At 48.7% G+C, this 10,454-nt stretch overlaps 1 protein-coding gene across 1 annotated transcript in view; it reads right to left on the bottom strand.

The window, feature by feature from the left end:
* Positions 1-414: 414 nt before the first annotated feature.
* The window catches only part of LOC135535310 (tubulin-specific chaperone D-like), a gene marked incomplete at its 5' end in the record, with an annotated part of 54,516 nt that continues 44,476 nt past the window's right edge, over positions 415-10,454 (bottom strand). Inside the window, 6 exons of the mRNA XM_064961971.1 lie at positions 415-686; positions 1,181-1,265; positions 4,021-4,130; positions 8,179-8,266; positions 9,228-9,317; positions 9,704-9,781. Of these exons, the coding sequence (XP_064818043.1) occupies positions 672-686; positions 1,181-1,265; positions 4,021-4,130; positions 8,179-8,266; positions 9,228-9,317; positions 9,704-9,781 (466 nt within the window). The remainder of the gene's footprint in view (positions 687-1,180; positions 1,266-4,020; positions 4,131-8,178; positions 8,267-9,227; positions 9,318-9,703; positions 9,782-10,454) is intronic.

The raw sequence follows: 10,454 nt of genomic DNA, 5'->3' as shown, positions 1-10,454 counted from the left end.
TTCCCTCCTCATCCTATATTCTTGTTCTCCTCTCCCTCCCTCCTCATCCTATATTCTTGTTCTCTCTCCTCCCTCCCTCCCTCCTCATCCTATATTCTTGTTCTCCCTCCCTCCCTCCTCATCCTATATTCTTGTTCTCTCCCCTCCCTCCTCATCCTATATTCTTGTTCTTCCTCCTCGCTCTTTCATTCCTCATCCTATATTCTTGTTCTCTTTCTTTCATTCCTCATCCTATATTCTTGTTCTCTCTCTTTCATTCCTCATCCTATATTCTTGTTCTCTCTCCCTCTCTCCTCATCCTATATTCGTGTTCTCCCTCCTCTCTCCCTTTCATTCCTCGTCCTATTTTGTTTCTCAATCTTTTCCTCTCTAAAAAAAAAATCACGATGCAGTTTCTGTTTGTTTATTGACAGATTGTTTTTGTTCTTTTTTAAACTTTTGCAGTCGGCAGACAGACAGACAGATGAACCCAGACTACCATACATTTCATGACCATACTAGCATACCAATTAGAATGTACTGTAGCAAAGTGTGTGGGTCTTGGAACATCACTGAAGGCTGTGACCTTTTAGAAGTGCAGCTGTACTTTGTGATGCGTCACACAGAATGCCACCCTGAAGGATCCTGTGCTACAGTTCTTCAGTTCCTGCTGAGAATAGTTTCCCCCAGGCCTACTGGACAGGACCCTATGGAACAAAACAGAGAGTAAAAAAAAGAAGAACGAGAATCAGTACAATATTGAAGTTAATCACGTGTGTCAAGGAGCTGAAAGTAGCTAATATTGTCGTTTATTTTCATAGACAAACTAAATCAAGTCCTTACTCTGATAAATAGTTGAAGGTCATATCTTTGAAAGGTTTTCTCTTATCGGAGCAGACCTCGTTCTCGACTAATTCCATCGTAAAGTGAATCAAGGTTTGGCAGGCAGAGGAAAGGCAAGCATCTGGGTCTAATGAGGAATAGTCAACCTCACTAAAACAGACAGACGAGCCTCTTTATATTACAACCCTGATATGACTGTTATTCTGCAACCTGCAGCAGCACCTGACTTACGGCATAAAGGACCAGACATCTGTTTCCTTTAGACTAATAAAGTACTCAATCATTGATTCATTCATCCAAGCACAGGCGCAAAAAAACACCCCGACGATTTTTGATTAGCAGTTCTCAAAATGGTTACCTTGGCAACGAGCTGGGGCTTCTGTACTCCTAGCCAATCACAGAGCTGGTTTCTGTGGGTCCTCACCGTGGCGACGTCCTCCTCCCTAAAACCAGAGGATACAGAGAGGACAACGTGAAGATGACAGACTGACCCTACAGTAGGACTGACCCTACAGCAAGACCGACCCTACAGTAGGACCGACCGTACAGTAACACTGACCATACAGCAAGACCGACCCTACAGTAGGACCGACCCTACAGTAGGACTGACCCTGCAGCAAGACTGACCCTACATTAGGACTGACCCTGCAGCAAGATTGACCCTACAGTAGGACCGACCCTACAGTAGGACTGAGCCTAAAGTAGGACTGACCCTGCAGTAAGACCGACCCTGCAGTAAGACCGACCCTACAGTAAGACCGACCCTACAGTAGGACCGACCCTGCAGCAAGATTGACCCTACAGTAAGACCGACCATACAGTAGGACCGACCCTACAGTAGGACCGACCCTGCAGCAAGATTGACCCTGCAGTAAGACCGACCCTACAGTAGGACCGACCCTACAGTAGGACCGACCCTAAAGTAGGACTGACCCTGCAGCAGGTCTGACCCTGCAGTAAGACCGACCCTGCAGTAAGACTGACCCTACAGTAAGACTGACCATACAGTAGGACCGACCCTACAGTAGGACTGACCCTGCAGCAAGATTGACCCTACAGTAAGACCGACCCTACAGTAGGACTGACCCTGCAGCAAGATTGACCCTACAGTAAGACTGACCATACAGCAAGATTGACCCTACAGTAGGACCGACCCTACAGTAGGACCGACCCTGCAGTAGGACAAACCCTAGAGTAGGACTGACCCTACAGTAACACTGACCCTACAGTAGGACTGACCCTACAGTAACACTGACCCTACAGTAACACTGACCCTACAGCAGGACTGACCCTACAGTAACACTGACCCTACAGTAACACCGACCCTACAGTAGGACCGACCCTACAGTAACACTGACGCTACAGTAACACCGACCCTACAGTAGGACCGACCCTACAGTAACACTGACGCTACAGTAACACTGACCCTGCAGTAGGACCGACCCTACAGTAACACTGACCCTACAGTAACACTGACTCTACAGTAGGACCGACCCTACAGTAGGACCGACCCTACAGTAGGACTGACTCCTCTAGAAAACACTGACCAATGAGCAGTAGAAACCGAAAAGCCCCGTTCTCTGGAAATGGTCTTTAGTAGTTTACTACATTAACAGCAGTCCCAGCAGGAGATGAACCCTGCACCTGTTCCAGGGTCTGTCCTTAAAACAGCAGTCCCAGCAGGAGATGAACCCTGCACCTGTTCCAGGGTCTGTCCTTAAAACAGCAGCCCCAGCAGGAGATAAAATAGTCTGTCTGTCCACTGCTCATTTCTTGTTAAAACCCTTTCCACCCTTTTCTAGTTCATGACCTTAGAACCCTGCACTCAAAGACCTGTTCCAGGGTCTGTCCTTAAAACCCTGCACCTGTTCCAGGGTCTGTCCTAAAACAGTTCCAGGGTCTGTCCTAACACTGGGTCTCCTTAAAACCCTGCACCAAAACACCTGTTCCAGTAGGTCTGACCTTAAAACCCTGCACCAAAACACCTGTTCCAGTGTCTGTCCTTAAAACCCTGCACCTGTTCCAGTGTCTGGAAAACCCTGCACCTGTTCCAGGGTCTGTCCTTAAAACCCTGCACAGGGTCTGTCCTTAAAACCCTGCACCTGTTCCAGGGTCTGTCCTTAAAACCCTGCACCTGTTCCAGGGTCTGTCCTGCACCTGTTCCAGGGTCTGTCCTTAAAACCCTGCAAAACCCTGCACCTGTTCCAGGGTCCCAAAACCCTGCACCTGTTCCAGGGTCTGTCCTTAAAACCCTGCACCTGTTCCAAATCTGTCCTCCCTGCACCTGTTCCAGGGTCTGTCCTTAAAACCCTGCACCAAAACACCTGTTCCAGGGTCTGTCCTTAAAACCCTGCACCTGTTCCAGGGTCTGTCCTTAAAACCCTGCACTCAAAGAACTGTTCCAGGGTCTGTCCTTAAAACTCTGCACCTGTTCCAGGGCCTGTCCTTAAAACCCTGCACCTGTTCCACGGCCTGTCCTTAAAACCCTGCACCTGTTCCAGGGTCTGTCCTTAAAACCCTGCACCTGTTCCAGGGTCTGTCCTTAAAACCCTGCACCAAAACACCTGTTCCAGGGTCTGTCCTTAAAACCCTGCACCTGTTCCAGGGTCTGTCCTTAAAACCCTGCACCTGTTCCAGGGTCTGTCCTTAAAACCCTGCACCTGTTCCAGGGTCTGTCCTTAAAACCCTGCCCTGTTCACTGTCCTTAAAACCCTGCACCTGTTCCAGGGTCTGTCCTTAAAACCCTGCACCTGTTCCAGGGTCTGTCCTTAAAACCCTGCACCTGTTCCAGGGTCTGTCCTTAAAACCCTGCACCTGTTCCAGGGTCTGTCCTTAAAACCCTGCACCTGTTCCAGGGTCTGTCCTTAAAACCCTGCACTCAAAGAACTGTTCCAGGGTCTGTCCTTAAAACCCTGCACCTGTTCCAGGGCCTGTCCTTAAAACCCTGCACCTGTTCCACGGCCTGTCCTTAAAACCCTGCACCTGTTACAAAGTCTGCATCCCAATTCTCCACATGTTTTCCTAAAGTGTGCATTTGTACAGCCCCTCTCCGGCATTTAAAAGCATAGGATTGAGGGGGGGCCTACACCCTGTTAACTTAGTGGCCGGGGGTGTGCACATGCACACCTGGGGACGGGGGGGAGAATCGTAACGCAGCGCTATGGACTAACTGAGTTCCTGTCTCCTGATTCCACTGACCAGTTGGTGTCACTCAGCGACGTCATGACATCATCCATCACGTCAGGGTCAATGACATCGTCGTAGGTCAGCAGCATCTCGTACACCTGGCTGGCTGTGGTCTTCCTGATCTGTAAAGAGAAAGAAAGAAAGAGAGAGAGAGAAAGAGAGAGAAGAGAGAAGAGAGGAGAAAGAGAGAAAGAGAGAGAAGAGAAAGAGAGAGAAAGAGAGAGAGAGAGAGAAAGAGAGAAAGAGAGAGAGAGAGAGAAAGAGAGAAGAGAGAAAGAGAGAGAGAGAAAGAAAGAGAGAGAAAGAGAGAGAGAGAAAGAGAGAGAAGAGAGAAGAGAGAAAGAGAGAGAAGAGAAAGAGAAGAGAGAAGAGAGAAAGAGAGAGAAGAGAAAGAAGAGAGAAAGAGAGAGAAGAGAAAGAGAGAAGAGAGAAGAGAGAAAGAGAGAGAAGAGAGAAGAGAGAAAGAGAGAAGAGAGAAAGAGAGAGAAGAGAGAAAGAAAGAAGAGAAAGAAGAGAGAGAAGAGAGAGAGAGAAAGAGAGAGAGAGAGAAAGAGAGAAGAGAGAGAAGAGGGCAGGTTACACATGGCTGAGCTGAGTCTTCCTGATCAGTCCACCGACACCCCTATCAGAAAGACAACTTCCTGGACAAAAAGTTTCAAAGAATAGTGAAGGTGTAAACTTGGCAGTAGAAAAACCTAAACAGTATATTTGACCTCTCAAAGAGAGAGAAGAGAGAAAGAGAGGAGAGAAAGAGAAATCTAAAAGAGGGAGAAGAGAAAGATGTCAAGACCTTAGACAGATTAACAAGAAAGAGATGACAAATGGTTTGATGAAGAACGCAAAAACCTACGAAAGAAATTGAGAAATGTGTTCAAATAAACATAGAGATCCAGAAAACCTGAGTCTACACCTTCACTATGGCAAAACACACACACATTTCCTTTCACAGGGCTGGGGGATGAGACAGGGATGCAGCTTAGAGCCCCACCCTCTTCAACATACATATCAGTGAATTGGCGAGAGAGACGAAAAGAGTCTGGTTACACCCGGCCTCACCCTATTAGAATCTGAAGTCAAATGTCTAACTGTTTGCTGATGATCTGGTGCTTCTGTCCCCAACCAGTGAAGCAGCACCTAAATCTGTCCCAGTAGAGGGCCCTAGCAACACCTAGATCTGTCCCCAACCAAGGAGGGCCTATCAAATCTAAAACATGTCAAGACCTTAGATCCCCAGACAATTAACAACGATGACCCCAAATGGTTTGAGCAGCACCTAATCTGTCCCTACAACCAAGGAGGGCCAAATAAACATAGAGATCCTAGATCTGTCCCCAACCAAGGAGGGCCTACAGCAGCACCTAGATCTGTCCCCAACAGGGAGGGGATGAGACAGCAGCACCTAGATCTGTCCCCAACCAAGGAACATACAGCAGCACCTGAATCTGTCCCCAACCAAGGAGGGTCTGCAGCAGCACCCTAGATCTGTCACCAACCAAGGAGGGCCTACAGCAGATCTGGTGATCTGTCCCCAACCAAGGAGGGCCTACAGCAGCACCTAGATCTGTCCCCAACCAAGGAGGTCCTACAGCAGCACCTAGATCTGTCGCCAACCAAGGAGGTCCTACAGCAGCACCTAGATCTGTCCCCAACCAAGGAGGTCCTAGAGCAGCACCTAGATCTGTCGCCAACCAAGGAGGTCCTACAGCAGCACCTAGATCTGTCCCCAACCAAGGAGGGCCTACAGCAGCACCTAGATCTGTCCCCAACCAAGGAGGGCCTACAGCAGCACCTAGATCTGTCCCCAACCAAGGAGGGCCTACAGCAGCACCTAGATCTGTCCCCAACCAAGGAGGGCCTACAGCAGCACCTAGATCTGTCCCCAACCAAGGAGGGCCGACAGCAGCACCTAGATCTGTCCCCAACCAAGGAGGGCCGACAGCAGCACCTAGATCTGTCCCCAACCAAGGAGGGCCTACAGCAGCACCTAGATCTGTCCCCAACCAAGATGTCACCAAAAGCAGCACCTAACTGTCCCCAGATGCCAAGGAGAGCATCCTGGCAGGCTGCACCCGCCTGGTAGATCTGTCCCCCTCCAAGGAGGCCTCCAGAGGGTAGTAGATCTGTCCCCAACCATCACCAGGTGCAAACTACCAGCACCTCCAGGATCCTCCACCACCCGATGTTACAGGAAGGCCATAAAGATCAGGACATCAACCACCCGAGACTCCTGTCCCCAATCCAGAGGAGGGCCTACAGCAGCTTCTATTGAGTGGCTGCACCTAGATCTGTCCCCAACCAAGGAGGGCTACAGCAGCACCTAGATCTGTCCCCAGCCACTTTAATAATGGGAATTGATGGGAAATGATGTAAATATATCACTAGCCACTTTAAACAATGACCTATAGCAGCACCTACATTATTCATCTCAACCAAGGAGTTACCTACATCAGCATCCTTATGTAATCTGTCCCACTAGCCACTTTAACAGCACTTTGTTTATGTCCTCATCTCAATGTATATACTGCCTACAGCAGCACCTAGATCTGTCCCCATGCTGTTCCTATCACTCATTCATATCCTTATGATCTTTCCCCAACCAAGGTATAAGATACAGTTTTGCACCTGTTAGATTACTGTCCCCAATTAAGGATTGCCTAACAGAAGCACAAGATCTGTCCCCAACCAAGGATCTGCCTAACATGCATGTGACAAATAAATTTGATTTGAGATTCTGTCAGACCTGGGCCCTGACAGTTAATCTCAGTAAGACCAAAATAATGGTGTTCCAAAAAGTCCAGTCGCCAGGACCACAAATACAAATTCCATCTAGACACTTTCCCGAGAACACATGAAAAACTATACAAACTCGGCCTAAACATCAGCATCACAGGTAACTTCCACAAAGCTGTGAACTATCTGAGAGACAAGGCAAGAGGGTCTTCTACACCATCAAAAGAAACATAAAATTCGACATACCAATTAGGATCTGGCTAAAAACACTTGAATCAGTTATAGAGCCCATTGCCCTTTATGGTTGTGAGGTCTGGGGTCCGCTCACCAACCAAGACCTCACAAAATGGGACAAAAAAAAACAATTTGAGACTCTACATGCAAAATTCTGCAAAAATATCCTCAGTGTACAACGTAAAACACCAAATAATACACACAGAGCAGAATTAGGCCGAAACTCGCTAAATTCTACAACCCCCTAAAAGGAAGTGATCTACTGGGTGAAACACCACAGTGTGACATCACAGCAGCATGATGTGTGGCCTGTTGCCACAAGAAAAGGTCAACCAGTTTTTGTACTTTAACTATTTGCACATCATTACAACACTTTATAAAGACATCTGAAATGTCTCTATTCCTTTGGAACTTGTGAGTGTAATGTTTACTGTTCATTTTTTTATTGTTTATTTCACTTTTGTCTATGATTTATTTCACTTGCTTTGGCAACGTTAACATATGTTTCCCATGACAATAAAAACCCTTACATTGAAATTGAGAGAGAGAGAGGCAGAGAGGCAGAGAGAGAGGCAGAGAGGCAGAGAGAGAGAGAGAGAGGCAGAGAGAGAGAGAGGCAGAGAGAGAGAGAGAGAGAGGCAGAGAGAGAGAGAGGCAGAGAGAGAGAGAGGCAGAGAGAGAGAGATGAGAGAGGCAGAGATGAGAGAGGCAGAGAGAGAAACAGAGAGACAGATGAGAGAGAGAGAGATAGATGAGAGAGATGAGAGACATGAGAGAGAGAGATGAGAAACAGATGAGAGAGATATGAGAGACAGATGAGAGAGAGAGACAGATGAGAGAGATAGAAATGAGAGTGATGCAGAGAGAGATGCAGAGAGAGAGATGAAATGCAGAGAGAGATGAGATGCAGAGAGAGAGATGAGATGCAGAGAGAGAGAGACAGAGACCGAGATGAGAGAGAAACAGAGAGAGAGAAATGAGAGATGCAGAGATGAGAGATGCAGAGAGAGAGAGATGAGAGATGCAGAGAGAGAGATGAGAGATGCAGAGAGAGAGAGATACAGAGAGAGAGAGATGAGAGATGCAGAGAGAGAGAGAGACAGAGATGAGAGAGATACAGAGAGAGAGAGATGAGAGATGCAGAGAGTGAGAGATGAGAGATGCAGAGAGTGAGAGATGAGAGATGCAGAGACAGAGCTAACTCACCACAGGGAAGGGGTGACAGAGGAGCAGCAGCAGCTGGAACAGAACCTTCTTACGGACCTCTCCCTGAAACTGGATCAGACCACAGAACCTACAGGAGGGGAGAGAGAGTAGGGTGAGGGGGAGAGAGAGTAGGGTGAGGGTGAGAGAGAGTAGGGTGTGGGTGAGGGGGAGAGAGAGTAGGGTGAGGGTGAGAGAGAGTAGGGTGAGGGTGAGAGAGAGTAGGGTTCGGGTGAGAGAGAGTAGGGTTCGGGTGAGGGGAGAGAGAGTAGGGTTCGGGTGAGAGAGAGTAGGGTTTCGAGGGAGGAGAGAGAGTAGGGTTCGGGTGAGAGAGAGTAGGGTGGAGAGGTGAGAGAGGGTAGGGTGAGGGGAGAGAGAGTAGGGTGAGGGGAGAGAGAGTAGGGTTAGGGTGATGAGGGGAGAGAGAGTAGGGTGAGGATGAGGGTGAGAGAGTAGGGTTCGGGTGAGAGAGAGAGAGTAGGGTTCGGGTGAGGGGGAGAGAGTAGGGTTCGGGTGAGAGAGTAGGGTTCGGGTGAGAGAGAGTAGGGTTCGGGTGAGAGAGAGTAGGGTTCGGGTGAGAGAGAGTAGGGTGAGGGTGAGGGGGAGAGAGAGTAGGGTGAGGGTGAGAGAGAGTAGGGTGAGGGTGAAGGGGAGAGAGAGTAGGGTGACAGAGAGTAGGGTTCGGGTGAGGGGGAGAGAGAGTAGGGTGAGGGTGAGGGGGAGAGAGAGTAGGGTTCGGGTGAGGGGGAGCGAGAGTAGGGTTCGGGTGAGGGGAGAGAGAATAGGGTGAGGGTGAGAGAGAGTAGGGTGAGGGTGAGGGGGAGAGAGTAGGGTGAGGGTGAGGGGGAGAGAGAGTAGGGTTCGGGTGAGGGGGAGAGAGAGTAGGGTTCGGGTGAGGGGGAGAGAGAGTAGGGTTCGGGTGAGAGAGCAACGAGTGTGTATATCAGGTTGTGTGTAATGACTAAATGTTTTAACATTGTATCAGAGGTGAGATGCAGTGGAGATGTATTCGGAGTGTGTGTGTGTGTGTGTGTAACAGAAACCCCTCTCACACAGCGATGGCAGAGCGGAGCTTCTGAGTGTCCTTGGACCTCTTAATCTCTTCCTTACAGAGAGCCAACAAGTCCACACAGAACTGATGACTACAGAGAGAGAGGGAGAGAGGGGAGGGGGTGAGAGAGAGAGAGAGAGAGAGAATAGAGGCAAGAGAAAGAGAGCAGAGAAGAGAAGAGAGAAAAGGAGAGAGAGAATAGAGGATAAGCAAGAGAAAGTGAGAGAAGAGAAGAAAAGAGAGAGAAACAGGGAGACAGAGGAGAGAGAGAAGAGCAGAGAGAGCAAATAACAGATTAGCGTAGCTTCTATTCATTCAATCAGCCACTATATTACATATATTCATGTATTCTACATATACAACACTGTAAACTCTTTGAAATGTCCTGTTTCTGCTGTTTCTGACAGATAAGAAAGTAGCACTGAGTCCTACCTAACAGGCATCAGTAGAACAGTCTATAACATGAACCCCACTCACTCCTGGTCTGTAGTGAAGGTGTCAAAACAGGCTCTAGCCAGCATCTGGTCCAGCATCTTCAGGAAGGGGATAGACACCCTACACAGAGACACACACACATTACACACAGGCTCTAGCCAGCATCTGGTCCAGCATCTTCAGGAAGGGGATAGACACCCTACACAGAGACACACACACATTACACACAGGCTCTAGCCAGCATCTGGTCACAGCATCTTCAGGAAGGGGATAGACACCCTACACAGAGACACACACACATTACACACAGGCTCTAGCCAGCATCTGGTCCAGCATCTTCAGGAAGGGGATAGACACCCTACACAGAGACACACACACATTACACACAGGCTCTAGCCAGCATCTGGTCCAGCATCTTCAGGAAGGGGATAGACACCCTACACAGAGACACACACACATTACACACAGGCTCTAGCCAGCATCTGGAAGGGGATCCAGCATCTTCAGGAAGGGGGGATAGACACCCTACACAGAGACACACACACATTACACACAGGCTCTAGCCAGCATCTGGTCCAGCATCTTCAGGAAGGGGATAGACACCCTACACAGAGACACACACACATTACACACAGGCTCTAGCCAGCATCTGGTCCAGCATCTTCAGGAAGGGGATAGACACCCTACACAGAGACACAGGACACACAGTTTATCACTAGTTTGATTTCATCTGTAGTTTACCAGGCTCGTTTCATTGAGATTGACACTAGAGAGACAGTGTAATAAACATTTA

The sequence above is a fragment of the Oncorhynchus masou genome, unplaced genomic scaffold (genome assembly GCF_036934945.1).
Source record: "Oncorhynchus masou masou isolate Uvic2021 unplaced genomic scaffold, UVic_Omas_1.1 unplaced_scaffold_477, whole genome shotgun sequence".
Lineage (NCBI taxonomy): Eukaryota > Metazoa > Chordata > Actinopteri > Salmoniformes > Salmonidae > Oncorhynchus > Oncorhynchus masou.
Note: the sequence above shows the minus strand (reverse complement) of the source record. Positions and strands in the feature narration are given on the sequence as shown.